The sequence below is a fragment of the Anguilla anguilla genome, chromosome 7 (assembly GCF_013347855.1).
Source record: "Anguilla anguilla isolate fAngAng1 chromosome 7, fAngAng1.pri, whole genome shotgun sequence".
NCBI lineage: Eukaryota > Metazoa > Chordata > Actinopteri > Anguilliformes > Anguillidae > Anguilla > Anguilla anguilla.
In genome coordinates, this window is record NC_049207.1 from 2,992,935 (window position 1) to 3,011,361 (window position 18,427).

Sequence of the window (18,427 nt, forward strand, 5' to 3'; positions counted from 1 at the left end):
GGCGGGGGGGGGGGGGGTCTTTGTGTAACTGTTTGTCTTAGGAAGGTTATTTTCTCTCCCATTTCTGTACTTTTAGCTCTCGTCTAGCCTGGCAGTATTGAAGAGCCTTGTGTTCTCGACACAAAAAGAGCACTTTCCATTTCAATCAGTGTTGTGAAGGGCATCACATTATTATCAGAGACCTCGTCCAGAATAGCTTATACAATTTGCACAATTTTAGATCTGTTGTTAGATTTTTAAATTTAATTTAATTTTAAATTGCCAGGGGACAGTAACGATTTATCTTCTGAGAATCCACAACCAGCTTAGTATGCCCTGACACTGCTCTGTCTTTCAGTTCCATCGTGCAGCGTGATTGTCGTTACATTCCTGACATTTAGCAGACGCTAAATATCCAGAGCAGCTTGCGCAGCTCGAACCTGCAACCTTTGGGTCACCAGCCGAGTTCCCCACCTGTTACACCCTGCTGCCGCCCTGTTCCATGGTTTTCCCTCGGTTGGGGGGCGGGGGCGGGGTTTGGGGTTTGGGGTTCCCGCTGGTGGGTGATGATGCGCTCCTGCTGCTGCCGTTTCAGACGGGAGTGAAAACGTGACCGGGCTGGACCTCTCGGACTTCCCGGCGCTCGCCGACAGGAGTCGAAGGGAAGGAAGTGGCAACCCAACGCCGTTACTCAACCCGCTGGCTGGGAGGGCTCCGTACGGTAGGCCCCCTCAAGCCCCGCCTCCTTTTCCTCCTGAGCGTTCCTCTTTTCTCAGGCAAAAAAAAAAAGTGTCCTTATCCGGGTCTCCCAACTCCGTCCGGCACAGGGGAACGGTTTTCGCATGCTGTATCTATTCGTTATCTCTCGTCTCGTAGGTGTCCGTCCGAAATTAAATTTACAGTTGTGTGTGTGTGTGTGAAATCATAAAAGTAAAAGAGGTATTTCCTCAAACGTTTTTATGGTAATGTGGTCCTGACGCATTACACAGGCCCCGGACACGGTGAGGATATTACAGAATTATCATGCCGTGGGCTTTCAGGTTTATTATCTTTTCAGGCACCACACAATGACAGATTTATAGCACGTACCAGCAGTATATCTTTTTATTATTAAGCCTTTTAAAGACGACCGACTTTTGATGAGGGAGCCCCCAGTACCAGGGTGAGAGATGCCTGCCTTGTTGACTCAGTCAGGCTGTGTGCTCATCTCTCTCTACCTCTGAAATGCCCAGAAACTATTGCAGTGGATGCTGATGCAGATCTAATGGAAAGGCAGAACAGCTGAGCATTTTCTGCTTTTCTCTAAACCCTCACATTACTCTCTCTGCACTGTTTCCAGCTCAGCTAGTTTTATACCTCCAGCCGCACAGCGACGTGGTCGTTTCTCACACCGTTAAACCACAGCGGCACACCAATGTCCAGGGATCAGGCGCACCGTTACTCAATATGCACTGACCCTCGCATTAACCCTTTGAAGGGCAGGTTTTTTGGAATGTTTTTTTCTTTTCTTTTTTTCAAAATTCTAAATCTGTGTTCTAGAACTTTCAGTTACATCTAGTTACCGGCAGTGATTGTGACATCAGCATTAGAATGTTCAGTTAAGAACATTCCAATCGCATATTTGCAATCTCACACCCAACAGGGTTAAAATATAATAGTCCTGTTCTATTCAGGGGCTCTTATTGTGTGCAGTTGGCGTGCCAGGCCTTTGAGCTGCGTTGCCAAGAGCCTGCTGTTGTCTTCTCATGCGCAAACTTTCGAACCCACGTGAAATCTTGAGCTCCCCCTCTGTTGAGTCAGGGACAAACAGTGCAGTACTGCGCTGCTGCCAAGAATGATTCTGGAGAAATGTCCTGAAGTGACCTCATATGGCATGGCCGTCTTAGTCTTCTTGTTTTGATGAACGTTTTTGCCACATTTCTGTTTATGGAATAACCATAACTTCTATATAATAATGAGTCAACGTTGGAGATGTTAAGCTGGCTCGTTATGGGCTACCATCTATTAGTTCCCTTCCTGCACGTGTAGCAGGCTAGCTAGCAAAATTATATAGGGTAGCTATCCATCTTAAACACAATAATGTTGCTTAATGTTTATGATTTGGCATTGGCTGTAATTAACTGAGGTTTGAATTTGATGAGCATTGAAATTTTCCCCCAAATATTTTTGAAATGTATGGACCTCAGACCCACCCGCCTTAGGAGCCACAGCTTGAGAAAAACACCTTATGAGATCCCAGTTAAATGTGTTTTATGTTAGCCATTATGTTACCTTGATATTAAAAGCACCAGCAAGTGGTCGCTATGGGCAACATCATCATGCCAAACGAGGTGGCCTTTGTCGTCCTGCAGTTGGGATGGTCACAAAGCCATCGAACGAGCAGTCCCAAGACTTCTCCATCCACAACGAGGACTTCCCAGCTTTGCCAGGGCCCAACTACAAGGACCCCACGTCGAGTAACGACGACAGCAAATCGGTGAGTGCGCCTGCCGCCCGCAGGGTCTCATTTCTTCATCGTCGTCATCATCATCTTCTCCTTCTTCATCATCATCATCTTCCTCGGTTCTCTCATGACTTCAGGAGAGCACCGAGTCTTTACTTAATTGCCCCTCTTGCGTCGATGCACATGAAGGTCAATAAAAGTTTCTAATACTTTTTAAAAAAATGCTTCTAAAAATGTCTTGTACCCGGTCTATTCGTTAGTCATCAAAACCCACCCTGGCACACTTTAAACACCCTTTAAGACCATCGCAGATCAATAATAAACACGCCTCGCTGGGCGGCAGCCCTCTCTTCATTAAAGTTACAACAAAGCATCACAGCGCCCAGCGTCTGTTAGATCTGAGCTCGCTTTTGATCGTCCTCTTAGAGCGCGAATCGATGGTGAGAAACGAGCTCTGGCACAGCTCTGTGCATTAACGGTGTGCAGCCGCCTGACCCTCACGCCTCATTAATGGCACAAGGTGTCTGCGAAGATAAGGCCGGGGCAGGGTTGGTGGGAGGGCATCATGGGAAGGGAAGGGAAGTGTCCAATCAGCAGCCCTCGACTGTGTCTATGTGGTTGCCAGCGCAGATAAAAACCCTCGTGTTCGACGGGTCGAAGGAGGGCTGTGTGTTCTGACCACTCCTCCGTCTGTGTGCCTCTTTGATCTCTACCGCCATAATCGCCACGCGGTGTATAATCTGAGGGATCGGGTGTGTCTGAACCACAATGGCGGCACAACCATACTACTTTTGGTTATCCTGTCTTCCTCCTGATTGGCTCTCTCCATCCCTGTCCAGGCCAGTCGTGATTATAAAGTGATAGTGCTCCGTTTATTGCTCCCGGTCTCTTGTTTTGCAAGGAAGCAAAAACTGGAAGGTTCAGGCATAAGGAAACGGCGTGTTACTTACCTCATCCCTGGGAAAAACATGTCCTGGGTCCACCGTCGTGTTGGGTCCGGGGAAATCTCGGTAAAACGCAGTCGAGGCGATGTTATGTTCTGCTGTGGGGATGGTCAAAATGGCTGCCGGCTTCAGCAGTAATGTGGCGCTGTCTCCCTCCGTCCTCCCTCAGAATTTAAACTCGTCGGGCAAGAGTGCGTCGAGCACGGACGGGCCCAAGTTCCCGGGGGACAAGGGCTCGACCGCGCAGAACAACAACCAGCAGAAGAAAGGGATCCAGGTGTTACCGGACGGTGAGCTGCTCTCCACCAATCACCCGTCAGGGATTCACTGAGGCTGACCAATCACAGACCCGCTCGTGGCTCAGAGACCAGCCATTTTTAAAAGATACCGCTGGTGCAGCTCACTTGAATTGGCTGCGCTTGCTCATCCACACACGTCATCCAGCAGCTCCTTGGTGCTTGTATAAGCTCGTAGTTAAGCTGAGATTCCCATCTTAATCGACCTGCTTGGTAAAATAAAGGTTATATAAAAAAAAAAGTAAAATTTTTTTTAAAACTTGTATTGTGTTTCTCTAGGCGCACACCAGGTGTTAGACAAGTATATCCAGTCACTGGCATGGATGGTCAGAAGGAGAAGATAATTCTCCCGAACTGTCTAAATAAAACGGTCTCCAGAGCTCGTCTTAATTATTTGAATTGGCTGCACTTGCTCATCAGAACGCATTATCCACCGGCTCTGCATGCTTGTATAACCCCGTAATGATGCAAGTATGGCAGTCTATGTTTTTTCACCATGTCTTCTCTGTATCTTGAGAACTATTTAGCTGTTATTTGTGAGTTTTTAAAGGTCAAACTTTATTGACTTTACTGCGTGTGGTTGTGCGACTATCAGGTAAACACACCAGCTCCAGGCACTTAAACTGGCATTAACACCAACAATCAACACAAGGTCAATTCAGATAGTTAACTCAAGGGCCCCACTCTGAGGCATTTGGGTCAGGCCATCAGAGATGAGCCTGTGCTTCGCTAAGCTCTGTGCTGCCCCCTTCAGGGCGGGTGACGAACATTCCCTCCGGGATGGTAACGGACCAGTTCGGGATGATCGGGTTGCTAACCTTCATCCGGGCGGCGGAGACGGACCCGGGGATGGTGCACCTGGCGCTCGGCAGCGACTTGACGACACTAGGACTCAACCTCAACTCTCCAGAGTGAGTGCCGTAGCTGCGCAATTCCGTGCGCCAAAGGGGCTGCTGGGTAATGTAGTCCAGAGCCTGTGGTTCTTTTTGTGTGTTTTGTGTATGTGTGGCTGCATAGTGAGCTATGGATGATTCTGAATTTATGAATGAAAATTCTGAAAGTTTACATACTATTTAATTTTTGTATTCATTGATTTTTGTGAGAATGTCTATGAATTGCTGGGTACTAGGGGGGTAGGAGGGGGGTAGCTGGTGACCTTTCATACATGGCAGATGGGATTTCCAGAAATTTCCATTTAAAACCCGCACTTTGCCTGCCCCTGACAAGCAACCACAAACCCCTCTCCCCCCCCAAACAAATACCGCAGCTCAGCAATGCTTATTTTTCGGAGTTGCTTTGAAAGGAAGATGAGATTCTTATTATAACCACTTTGGCAGCGCTGGTTCCTCTGCTTTCCATCAATGCTGAGAGAAGTGGATTGATTCATGGGAAAGTTTTCATACAACAACATCAATCCATGAAAGGGACGGCAGACCGACTGACAGTGATTGTGTTTAATGATGAAATTGTACGCTTTCGACTTTTTCCGTTACGTAAGTCAGGCTTTTGCAGCTTCCTCTGATTCTAGTGGCATACTCCTGCTGCATACTGAAAAGGGTTTTTTTTTTAATGATCATTTTCTTGTACCTTACATTTTTAATTATTTACAGGTTACTCATTTTCATTCATTTCCCAAACATTTGGAAGCATTTCTTTTTACCAGATCAACATTTCCCAGCCTTGCCAAGAAATGCTACTTCAGATGTCCTTGGTGGCCTTGTTTAATTTGCTACAAAGAGCATAGTGTAATGCTCTACACATAGCTCAGTGTAATGCTGTACACACAGCACAGTGTAATGTGCTATATACAGACCTGTGCGTAATGCGGATGTAACTGTGGGACTGCCAGTCTTCTCCTGCACCTGACTTAAGTGGTAATTGGATTAATATCTCAGATTATCGCTGTAATTAACCGAAAGATCGTTAGTCGCGTCTTGAAGACTATCGACCCCTTGGGGGCGGACTGGAGCGCGTGTAAAATGATATCCTGGTCATATCTCCAGGCCCCACTCTTGCAGAGTCACTGATGCTCTAAGTGTGAGGACAGGGCTTATGTAATGAACTGCAGGTTCGCCCCAGTATCTGTTGGCTCTGGTTCTCATCACTGCCAGCCAATCAATGGCTGCGGTCCGATATGGAAGTGAGGGGATTGATTTCCAGCTGTGTGTTTTGTCCGGTCCAATCAGAGGATTTGCGCTGAACGTTTTGGGGGTGGGGGGGTGGGGGAATTGAAAGCAGTAATGGAGTAATACTGCAGATGAGGCAGCTGAAGTCCTGTCGAATGACGCGCAAACAAATTTGAAATAACGTTTGTGACACGGACGGCCCTGTACTGGTGCTTCTCAGTCCTGGCCCTGGAGAGCCGCAGGGTCTGCTGGCTTTTGCTGTTACTCGTCTAGAGCAGTCACTGAAAGCAAGTTGATGACGAGGTTAACTCGGGTCATCTGGTTTCTTGGGCTCCTAAGGCAAAAACAAAAACCTGCAGACTCTGTATCTCTCCAGGACTGAGGATCATCGGCCTGTACTGTCCGTAAGCTCGAATACAGCACTACACTGTTCTGTAATCTCTGAAAGAAGACCAAAGCATCAGTGCACTGTGGAGGAAAGAGCGCTCTGTGTACAGATAGCCCACGAGTTCTGACTGAAGACAGAGTGAGATTAAGCTCACACTCACACACACACATGCGCACACACACGTACGCAAAATATGAAAACGCATCAGGAGGAGGCCGCGGACATTTAGGTGTACCAAGGTGCATCGGGATAAAAGGCTACACGCTGTACTGCGTAATGTAGTGTAAAATTACACTTGGACTATGTCCAGCAGTAACGTATTACGTGTTTGTTTATATTTAAGGCTTGAGTTTGGTTTGGCTGTGAAGCCACTGGTGGGTGCCTGACTAATTAATTCCGGGCATGCGTTCCAACGAGTAGTAACCTTAAATGAGAAGGCACATCGACCAAATGCTGCACGGTGCCACTTTGCAGTGCATTCTGGTATAGAGGAGGTCCTGGCAGATCTATTGCGATCTGTCGGCAGTTTAATGCCAGCACATGGATGTTAGAGTCACTGATTGATTTTGTTTCCCCCTTGAATGAAAATGCCAGTGAGGACTCGTTCTTTGAGCTGTGCTGAATGGACGATCGAGCCACTGCGATGGACACACGTTCTGTGTAGACACTGCAGCGTGGAATGCCCCCGGGAATATTCCTGTGGGACTGCTGTTAGATGAAGAGACTTGTGTCCAGCAGGGGGCAGTGTGGAGCTCACTATTCCAGCTGACCCTCTTTACACACTGTCCTGCCACAGTGTGGACAAATCCGTACTGAATTCCTTCCAAGCCCGGCATGTTGGTGCGTCATTTATTTTATTAGCCTTAGGTGTATACTTATAATTCTTTGCATTTATATCGCTCTTTTTGTGCACTCAAAGTGCTTTGCAGTGATGCGGAGGAAACTCACTCCAGTCACCACCAACGTGTAGCACCCACCTGGATGATGCACAGCAGCCATTTTGTGCCAGAATGCTCACCACACATCAGGTGTATGCAGAGATAGAAAGTGCTTATCTGTATTTCTTTCCGTCTCTCAGAAATCTGTACCCCAAATTTGCCTCCCCCTGGGCATCAGCGCCCTGCCGACCTCAAGACATCGGTAAGCGATGGGTTTCAGCTGGGCAGGGGGCAGGGGGAAGGGTTTGAGTCTAGTGGGAGTGGCAGGGGAGGGGTTTGAGTTTGTGGGAGGGGTTTTAGTCAGGTGGTAGGGGCATGGGGAAGGGTTTTAGTTGGTGGAAGGAGTTTAAATCAGATTGGAGGGAGAAGAGGGGAGGGCTTTGAGTTGGGTGGGAGGAGTTGGGGAGGGGTTTGAGTCAGGCAGGAGAGGCAGTGGGAGGGGTTTGAGTCAGGCAGGAGAGGCAGTCTTTCCTCAGCCTTTGTTCTGACTGTGAATCGGCTTGTTCTTTTCCAGACTTTCATGTGCCGTCTGAGTATTTAACCAACATTCACATAAGGGACAAGGTAGGCATCCCCACCAGGAGCAGCCGATCACCCTTCCCTCTCGTTTATGGAGCTTTACTGCTTTTATGGAAAATAACTAATGCTGATATTTTGAGAGAGTGTCTGTTACAGCACCGCACTATTACATGAGAGCAGGAGTGTCCGGGAGGGCTGTGCTGTCTGCATGTAACGTGACCAAAACCCAGCAGAGACTGCAGCCCTCCTGTCTGACACCCTGGTGTTCAGCTTATCTTTGTTTTAAAATGCGTTTATACATAATTTATCACTTTACATTTATTTATTGGAAGAACTTTAACTGTAATGATTCAGCATGCATCAGAAATGGGGCCCTGTGGCAGAGTAGCTGGGGGCTGTTTATGGACACTAAACTGGGACCTGTGGAAACGCTAAGCACACACGCAGTGGCGTTGACAGCTGACGGAAGGTTCCGGGGCTGGGGCAGATAAAAATGGCGGGAAGGCTGTTTTTTTTCCTCTTCATCACAGACTGTTTTCTCTCTCTCTCTCTCTCTCTGTTCTCTCTTTTTTCCCCCGCAGCTGGCTGCAATAAAACTCTCTCGATACGGAGAAGACCTGCTGTTCTACCTGTACTACATGAACGGGGGAGACCTCTTACAGCTCCTGGCAGCGGTAGAGCTGTACGTACTGCGTCGCCTGGACTGGGGTCGGGGGTCAGAGGGTCGGAGGTCACGGCTGTGCACGCGCGCGGGGAGGGGTTATTCTCGGCCAATAGCAGGACTCGTTTCATGGGCGGGGAAGTTTGTTACGGTTCCTGGCTGACGTTGGAGCAGCGTTTACAGAATGGAGCTCGCCGTGCTCAGCCCTGACGCAGCGAACGTCAGCAGGGATCCCGCCATCGAGCCCGGCGTGTAAATCTCCTCCTGATTGGATAGGAGGTGATGACCTTATAACTGCAGGACCAATCAATCTTTACTGGTCTGTTTTATGGCGGCTGCTCATTAACTGCTGTCTGTTCGTTAGCGTTGCGGAAGAGACCAAGGGCAGGGGACTCAATCTCCCCCTTGAAAAAGCCTTTTGCTTTTTTTGTATATTACTTATGCATCGTGTTGAGTTTGGCGGCTCATGTGTAAGTGGCCGTGCGTGTGTTGTAAAGCACGTCTCTCAGGGCTCTGAACTTTGTTGAATGGATCCGGGGGTCCTGTCCAGAAGAATCCGACCTCTTGGAGTCGATAGAGATGACGGACGAGTGCTCTGTGTCGCGTGGCGATGAAAGAACGATTCTGAGAATCTTCCAGCGATGAGTAAGATGGTACTTTAAGTAGAAAGCGTGTTCGTGTGATCTCCATCAGGGATCTCTGGCTTTGCAGCTGGTGTGAAACTGCTGCCCTCTTCAGGCCAGTTAGGGTAGTATCTTTTTTTCACCCAGTGCAGGCTCTGAAGAATATGAGGTTTCATTTGAAGGCTTGCTTTCACTTTGCTCTACATTTAACTTGTATACATGCAAACAGTTCCCTCTACTCTGCAAAACGCTGATGTCGTGAAAACCGTGACCGTTTAGACTGAATGGACACTGGGCTTATTCGAATGCAAAAAATTCAGACTATGCTGGAGACCAGTAGGATTGTGAGCGATCATGTACCGCTTTAAAATTCTGGTGCAGTGACACTTCACATGAAGTGTACTTGGCTGTTATTCTCCTCTATAGGGGCTGAGCACTACAGTGAACAAGCTATTATGCAATTATTACATAATTGTATGGAAAAAAGCAATTTTTGCAGTTGTGCATTTTGCTAATTAGTTGAAAGCACTTTGAAGATTAATTGGATATTGAGGGGATCTAAATGCACATGGTTTTCAATTATTTTTTGGGTTAGGGAGATGTCTTGAGAGTAAATGAATGGGTTAATGATTTGTTGTCATTAAAATGTCCCTTCAGCAGTCTGACCCCCGAGCTCTTTTACACTGAGTTTGGTACGAGCCCTGACCCTCTGAGCTGTTGCATAGAGATTCCCCAGATTAATCACAGACCGTTTCTCTGTTCCTCAAGTAAAGCGTTCATGTCCCCCCCCCCCCCCCCCCACACACACAGCTTTAACCGCGACTGGAGGTACCACAAGGAGGAGCGAGTGTGGATCACGCGGGCCCCGGGCATGGAGCCCACATTAAAGACCAACACCTACGAGCGGGGAACGTACTACTTCTTCGACTGTCTTAACTGGAGGAAGGTAGCTAAGGTGAGGCCATCGGCTGGGCCGTCGCCTGCCGTTCACACACCGGGATCTGTTTCTTTTCACATGAAATCCCCGGTGATTTCAACTGGGAGTCCAGAAGCTAAACTAACCCGGTCTGCTTGTTTAATAGATTTCTAGTTATTTCTAGTCTGTTTCTAAGGTTGGTAGTCACATGGGTGTGTATAAGGTCAGTAGTTACATGTGTTTGTAAGGTCTGTCTCGGTCTCAGTCAGGTACGTGAAGTATATTGTCACGTGTATTCTTCCGTAACCGTGTAAGTTTTCCTCCCTCAGTCAAATCTGCTGTCTTTTTTTGTTGTTGACCCCATGTTTTTTTGCGAAGTACGGTTTACTCAGGTGATTGTACTATCGTGAACGCGTGGCCCCTTGATGTTTTACTTTTGTCCCGTCCGTGAAGCGTATTTCTCCGAACCTCAGGTCATGCTCTGTCCGTTCTCTCAGTGTCTGGCCCTTTTCCCCCGGTCCGCTCGCTCGGCTGCTAACGGACGCTATCGTTGCACAACCCGCCCCCACATCGCTGGGAGATGAGGCTCTAACCGCCGAGAGGCAGTACTCTCCTCCGACATGCTTCTGAAAGAGCACATTGGGGGGGGGGGGAGGGCTGTGTCTCCACAGCCCCCCGATAATACCGCCCCCCCCCGCCGTTTTCCACCAGCAGTCCCTCGAAAAGTTGAAGAGGGAACACCGTGCCAGAACCCCCCCCACCAGCTGAGGGACTAAAAAGCCGTAGCACTTCATCAAATAAACATTTTGTCTCAGGTATGAAAAAGGGTTCAGCCTTCGGCTTATGAACATATAAACACAGTGAAGCAATGCACTGTGGGATTGCTGGCTCTCTGGTTTCAAAGTCTCCCTTTAAAATGGCAGTTGACTGTTTCACTACTATGCGGGGTTGTGGTTTCTCCAGTCACTGATTGAGTTGAAAGTTATTCAGTTGAATGCAAAGAAAGTGAAGTCAAGGACCATGAAAGCCCACACCCCTGGATACCAAAAATAGTCAATGCCCCTTGTAAACAGGAGCCAGCAATCCCATAGTGCACTGTGCGATTGTGCTTATAAAAAGCCTTTTTAAGGTTATTTTCTTTTTTTTTCTTTTTTTTTTTTAAGAGTTAGCGATGTTGAATCAGGAACCAATCGAGAGATATTCTGAATGTACGATTCTCAACATGAACCCTTATTTTAAAGGGACGCGTTTCAGTTTGAAATAGGGGTCCAACAATTACACTTGCCAATAGCATGTAAATCCAGGTTTCAGAAGAGTAAAAGTGATCAGACTAGTGACTTTTTACAATTTTAGACTATTTAAATACTCTTTTGGCACTGCTAAACTAGCTCAGAAGCCCAGTTGTGTGTGTGAGAAGAAGAGAACAGTTCTGAGGCGGGCGTCTCATTGATTGCTGAGGTCGTGCTTTCCATCGATTAAACAAGAAAAGCTCTTGCACTTAGTGATTGCTCAGGACTGTCAATCACAGTGTGCCCGGACCCTGTCCGGAGTTCTTGATGTACGGGTTCCCCCTTCCACTCTTCAGCAGTTTCAAAATGCTTTTTGCAAGCCAGTGGAAAGTCAGTGACTGATGTCACAATCACTTTGTCCATATTTTGTCTATGGTTAGGAGCAAGTGATTCTGATTCAGCAGCACAGTGGAATGAAAAAAGCGGTACATTCTGTTATACAATAAAACACACACTGTAGTGTGTTTTAGGTAGTATTGACATGTTAGTGTCATTCCCCACCAGTGTCATTCCCACAACACCATTCCCCCACCAGTGTCATTCCCACAACACCATTCCCCACCAGTGCCATTCCCCAAGTGTCATTCCCCCTAGCGCCATTCCCCACCAGTGTCATTCCCACCAACACCATTCCCCACCAGTGCCATTCCCCAAGTGTCATTCCCCCTAGCGCCATTCCCCACCAGTGTCATTCCCACCAACACCATTCCCCACCAGTGTCATTCCCACCAACACCATTCCCCACCAGTGTCATTCCCACCAACACCATTCCCCACCAGTGTCATTCCCACCAACACCATTCCCCACCAGTGCCATTCCCCAACAGTGTCATTCCCCCTAGCGCCATTCCCCACCAGTGTCATTCCCACCAACACCATTCCCCACCAGTGTCTTTCCCACCAACGTCATTCCCCACCAGTGCCATTACCCAACAGTGTCATTCCCCCTAGTGCCATTCCCCACCAGCGTCATTCCCCACCATTGTCTTTCCCCAACAGCCTCATTCCCATTAATGCCATTCCCATTGTCGTTCATGTCGTTCATCACTCTTGGCTCCAGCCTCGTTCCTTCCCGTCATCTCAGTGTAGATTCCGCTAACTCCAGCACTGTGTGTCCTGTTTTTTTTTTTTTTTGTTTTTTTTTTCCCCCAGGAGTTTCACCTGGAATACGACAAGCTAGAAGAGCGGCCTCACGTGCCGTCGACCTTCAACTACAACCCAGCTCAGCAAGCCTTCTGAGAGACTTCCCTGTTCACGGGGTATGGCTGCCTCGGCGCGTCACTTCCTCCTCCAGCGGGCGGCGGCGTGACTCGGGCAATCCTGGTTTTTATTCCTTGAGGATCTGGCAGATTGAATTCGGCAGAAGGGTCACCGTTTCCGGGGAGTCCTGCCTTACAAATTTTGTGCGGCCCAAACAAACACCAACAACGCTTGTTCCTTTTTTTTTATTTTTTATTTTTTTATTCCTCGTTTCGTTTTTTTTTTTTCCCCGTCATTCTTCGTTTGAGCAACGTCTGAGTTTTACGTTTACGGCTCTAAGGATGCCCATTTTGCTCAAGGGCAGGATGGCTGTCGTTCAAACACACACAACCATAAACAAAAGGTTCACGATTGATCTTTCCAAGTAGAAAAAAAACCCTGAGAAATTTAAATAAATAAACAAATAAATAAATACAAGGCACCAAGAATCACTAACAGTTTAGTAGCATAAACACAAACAAAATAAGGGCAATAGAAATGATGCCATGTTCGTTATAGCACTGTTTGGTTATCAAATAACACAAAGAAAGTTTGTGCGTTTATGTCCCTGTTAGGACTCATTCTCATATGGTTTGGGAAAATACGCGGCCTGTCATTTTTTTTCTCCTCCTTTCTCCCGAACGTCCTTCTCCTTCTCCATCTCCTTCCTGCCCAACCCCGTCTTGTACACGCACACACACACACACACAGATTCACACTTACACACCCAAACCCACACTCACCTCTGTCTTGATGGCATTACTGCCTAGCTTCAATAAAACCGAATCGGAGACTGTTTTAGTGAACGTCATCGGTGCGAGCCCACGGGATGATCTCCAGGGTTTGGGCGATCTGCTGAGCTTCATCGTTCCAGAACGAGCGAAAACACTGTCCAGTCTTTGTTACGATTTTGTAATAAACGTGTACATTTTTTTAATTTTTTGGACATCACATGAATAAAGATATGTATGTACGAATGTGTATATATTATATATATATGACATCTATTTTGGGAAAAAAAAAAAAAAAAGCATTGCCCTGCCCCACCTCGTTTTTAGGAGGTGAGCTCGGACGCAATACGTGGATTTAAACGGGACATTTCTGGAGCTGCTGGGCGGGGAACACGGTTGAGCCCTGTGCACTTTTACAATTGAATGGCAACACCGACTAAAAAAGACGACAACGACGACAAAACAGAAGGGCCAGATTTTCAGCGAACCAAGGACACCCATACCCAAGTTGAACAAGTTGGGATTCTAAGGAAGAGGACTTGAGGCATTTCAGTCTGGCTGTTTTAAACGGCAGCATTTCATAGGAAAAGGAAAACCCAATAAAAAAAAAAAAAAGAAAAAAATTGAAAAAGATCAATCTTGTATTTTCTGACCACGTTCAAGCTTCTTCTCTTTGTAATAAAGTAGAAAAGGCTCTCCTGAATGTAGTGTGGGAGTGTGATTTGGGGGAGGGGCTGGCTGTGGGCGTGGCCATGCTCAAGGGGGAGGGGCTTCACGGTTCTGAGACTGTGCCCCGAATTCAGCGTTCAGTGCCCCGAACCGCTTGGGCCTGGTAGTGACCCTAGCCCACAAATTGCCATCCCCAGAGTTTTCTTGGATATTTTTTTAATTTTTAATTTAACCTTTATTTAACCAGGAAAAACCCCATTGAAATCTAAATCTTTTTTGCGAGGGGGAGATGTCATAAAACACAGTATACAAACGGGTTACACACATCAAATGGGGGGAGTGAGACTGCAGTGTAACTGTAATTAAAAATCTGAGCAGAGGTTAAAAACAGGAGCATACTTCAGTCACAGAGTCATGAAGTACACGTTTGAACTCAGCAATTGAAAGTAATTTGTCAAGTTTAAGATTTCCTCTTCCTCAAGTGACGCTACTTTTATGTGCTGTTCACTTCAGTGTGATGTATGTACACGGTAAGTATCACAAAGTGTTAAGCTGAGAGTTCAGGCAGTGATCATGCAGGAGTAACATGGCAGGATATGATGTTTTGTAAAGGAAGGCTTATTTTAACATGGCAAATTAGACAGAGGGAGTTCTAAAATTGTATTGTGAATCAGAGGAGCCTTTTACCTCATTTTGCCAAAGTCTTGCAGTATGATGGGTCCTTGCTTGTTGTTTAAATGAGCTCTGCAGGTAATGACTTCAGTAAAGCAGGTACTGAGGATGACAGTGCGGGCTCAGGGTGTTCAGTAAAGCAGGTACTGAGGATGACAGGATGGGCTCGGTGTTCAGTAAAGCAGGTACTGAGGGTGATAGGACAGGCTCAGGGTGTTCAGTAAAGCAGGTACTGAGGATGACAGGCTCGGGGTGTTCAGTAAAGCAGGTACTGAGGATGACAGGCTCAGGGTGTTCAGTAAAGCAGCTACTGAGGATGACAGTGCGGACTCAGGGTGTTCAGTAAAGCAAGTACTGAGGATGACAGGACAGGCTCAGGGTGTTCACTAAAGCAGGTACTGAGGATGACAGGACAGGCTCAGGGTCTTCAGTAAAGCAAGTACTGAGAATGACAGGATGGGCTCGGTGTTTAGTAAAGCAGGTACTGAGGATGACAGGCTCAAGGTGTTCAGTAAAGCAGGTACTGAGGATGACCGGACAGGCTCAGGGTCTTCAGTAAAGCAGGTACTGAGGATGACAGGACAGGCTCAGGGTCTTCAGTAAAGCAAGTACTGAGAATGACAGGATGGGCTCGGTGTTCAGTAAAGCAGGTACTGAGGATGACAGGCTCAGGGTCTTCAGTAAAGCAAGTACTGAGAATGACAGGATGGGCTCAGGGTCTTCAGTAAAGCAGGTACTGAGGATGACGGGACAGGCTCAGGGTCTTCAGTAAAGCAAGTACTGAGAATGACAGGATGGGCTCGGTGTTCAGTAAAGCAGGTTCTGAGGATGACAGGCTCAGGGTCTTCAGTAAAGCAAGTACTGAGAATGACAGGATGGGCTCAGGGTGTTTAGTAAAGCAGGTACTTCCCCAAGGAGGAGTTGTAATAAGAGTTGTTGGCTGTGTTTACAAAAATACTTGTTAATTACAGAGCAAAACATTTCAACATGTTTAAAATCCAAGGTCTTGTTGAAATAATCAAAATAAGCATATTTGGGCAAATGAGCAGTTTATTGTTTTAATGGGTCGTGTTCTTCACCATTTTTGATGTTGCTGTTTTCTTTTATGATTTTCCCCAGATTCCTCCCAGTTTGGAATGGGCAATTTTATTCCCCTGCCGTGGCCATTGCATAAACCTCTGCTAGCAGTTAGGGAGAGTCAGAAAAGTACACGCTTTCTTCTGAAATGGGTGACATCAAGCTGCTGTAGCTGCTTTTCACCTCCACAGTCCAGAAGTGCAGCATACACAGACATGAGGTGGAGGAAAATGCTTTTTGCTCCACTTGAAGAAGTCGACTTGGCGCCTAATTGAACAGCAGAAGTCACTGGTGAGCGATGAGAGAGTAATTCACTGACTAAATGCTTGTCTCTTTGGGAGATGTTAAAACCAATTATGTGTTGCCTTGTGGGGACTGCTGTGCATGGGGACAATTTGGATTCAATACCAGGCCGTGGGGATTTTCGTTTCTGAATGCATAAAATGATTGTGATATACCTGCGCTTTAACCGATGTACTTCTCTGGTTGTCCACAAGAGGGAGGGCTCCTGAGACAAAAACCTGCTGACAAGTCACCTTCCAATCAGTGCCACCCATCTAGCGGCTTCATGAAATAGAGACCAGTTGCATCCCTGGTACCCTCTGGCATTGAATAACACCAGTGTAAGTCATGGAAAAGAAGTTCCTGTTTTCTGAAGACTGGCGAGCCAGCACTATACCATATAATTTTTTGACTAACGTTAGAATTTGCTCTAGGTAAATTAGCCTTAGTATTAGCCTGCGATGGTTAGGCTTACACAGTGTTACCAGAAAAAACTATTTGGCATCGTTTCTGGTTAAAGATGGAATTTAAAACGACGATCCCGAAATACTGTGCAATCGGCCATGTACTAAGTTTTGGAAGTGCTTCTTTGTTGTGCGCAATTAACCCATTAATCCAAAGTACGTCTCGAACTACGTCCCCTAGCCATACAAGTGGTCTGTGGCAGGTTTTATGTGCGATGTTGGTTTCACGGGTTTAAAAAAAAAAAAAAAAAAACAATTAATGGTTTTACGAGGGTTCATAAACTGGTCTCCGAAAAACGATAAGAAGGCAGTATTGGTCCATCATTATGGGAATACGCATTGGTGATGACGCGTCTTTTATGTGTGGATACTGTATCTCGCCTGCTTAATTTAAATGACTAGTTACTACTTTGGCAGACTCTACTCTTGATGGTCTCTTCAGATTGTGTGGGAGAGGTACTGTGTGGTTTACTTGCAGCGTGAATGGTTTTGCTTTCAAAATATTTCAAGGTGTTATCCTTGGAGAAATTTGGGCCACGCCATGGGAAATAACCCCTTACATTATTACGAAGACACTGTAGGCTAATTTATTAGCTATCGCTTGCTAATGAGATAAAGTCTCTCAAAGCCCCGAGGTTATTTTATACAGGTCTTCAACTTAATAGCGAAACAAAATAGCTTTCATACCGTAAGAGCAGGGGGAAATGAGAGCATGCACTGTGGTTGTAACGAAAAATAATGGTTTAGAAAATTATCTAAACTACCGCCTACTAGAGGACACAATTATAATTTCTGTGGCGAATAAGGAATTTTCCTGAGACCATTTACAGCTCTGAAGGGTGCGTGGTCTGCGCAATTAAGCGCGTGGGACGTCTCTATGCCGAGCGCGTGCTGTTTTTAGGGATCTAATTCTCTTCTAATTAACAAATGAATGTCTTCAATCGAGGCCCTGCCCACGTGCAATCTGGTCCCTTCATATTCGCGCAGAGATATTTTAAGTGCCTAATTTTCTTCTAATTAGCGCGTGGTCGGCATCGCCGTCTCCTCCTCCAGATAACTTGACACGGTCACGGTCTGTCATCGCTACTCTTCGTTTGCTTTCATTGGCATTAATGTCATTCTGCAACATCATAAATATCAATATTTGTGGTAGAATCTCCATTTTAGAGATTTCTAATTCTCAGAAAATATCGCACGCAAGGAAAGATTATTGCAGAACAAAGCTGTGTATAAAACAGCTTTTCCATTGAGTAGCACAATCACAAGAATGGAAGTTTATGTGTGGCTTGAGGAAAAACTGGTCTAAATGACACCTGAAATCGTCTCCCACTAGCAGTGTTTATACGACCAGCTTTCACTAATATACTCCCCATGCGTTTTGAGTTAATAGCCAAAACAGACCCGAGATCAGCCCTCGCATTGTTTCGCGCTGTGTAAATACGGAACCATATAGGCTGCGGAAGAAACGTGATTTCCAATGGATTGCCGTCTCTAATACCTTACTCTACATTTGCGGGTCGGCGATACCAGATGTACTTAGGCTTACGCGTGCAATGGGAGTATTATTAGATGGGACTACCCATAGACAATAGAACTTACGAACGGTTAAAGCCAACAGCCATTAGTAGGCTATTATCGGTTTGCGGATAGGTTTTGATCCAGACGAATTTAAGCCCAACTTTGAGGGGAAATACAGTTGGTAAAGCTTTGCGCGATTCCCTTCTTAATATCCCTCATGCAACAAAAGCACTTTTCCCCATAGCTGGAGATTAAATTTGTTGCCATTCTTGATTTGTCTTTTTTTAATGGATGCGAGTTCTGGTAATATTTTCTGAATTTAATTACACGTGCCAAGATGTAAGGATTTAACACTGACTTTTTAGCGAGATAAGAAACCCTGACTTTAAAAGAATTATCTTACTTTGTGTTAACTTTTAAAGCTAGGTATAACCCCCGCCGTATTCGTTTCCCCCCACCCACGGGGTTAGATGTAACATTTCACTCTCAGTACTTTGGGTCGTATTGCTAGTGAATGGTCCGACAAATTCAATTATGGTGTGTAATCTTTGTCAAGGGGTGTATGTTGTTTGTAAAAAAATAAATAAAAAATAAAAAAGATTAATCTGGCTCTAGTAAATTTTTCAGAACTGAACAAAATACGAAAACCGATAG

At 46.2% G+C, this 18,427-nt stretch overlaps 1 protein-coding gene across 2 annotated transcripts in view; it reads left to right on the top strand.

Annotated features, from left to right (window-relative positions):
• Positions 1-13,794, top strand: part of LOC118231961 (CCR4-NOT transcription complex subunit 2) — a 44,517-nt gene extending 30,723 nt beyond the window's left edge. For both annotated transcript variants that reach the window (XM_035426399.1, XM_035426400.1), the window contains exons 7-15: positions 575-700; positions 2,331-2,455; positions 3,536-3,656; positions 4,417-4,573; positions 7,255-7,316; positions 7,629-7,678; positions 8,215-8,315; positions 9,728-9,872; positions 12,274-13,794. In XM_035426399.1, the coding sequence (XP_035282290.1) occupies positions 575-700; positions 2,331-2,455; positions 3,536-3,656; positions 4,417-4,573; positions 7,255-7,316; positions 7,629-7,678; positions 8,215-8,315; positions 9,728-9,872; positions 12,274-12,360 (974 nt within the window). In that variant the 3' untranslated portion in view covers positions 12,361-13,794. The remainder of the gene's footprint in view (positions 1-574; positions 701-2,330; positions 2,456-3,535; positions 3,657-4,416; positions 4,574-7,254; positions 7,317-7,628; positions 7,679-8,214; positions 8,316-9,727; positions 9,873-12,273) is intronic.
• The last annotated feature ends 4,633 nt before the right edge of the window (positions 13,795-18,427 follow it).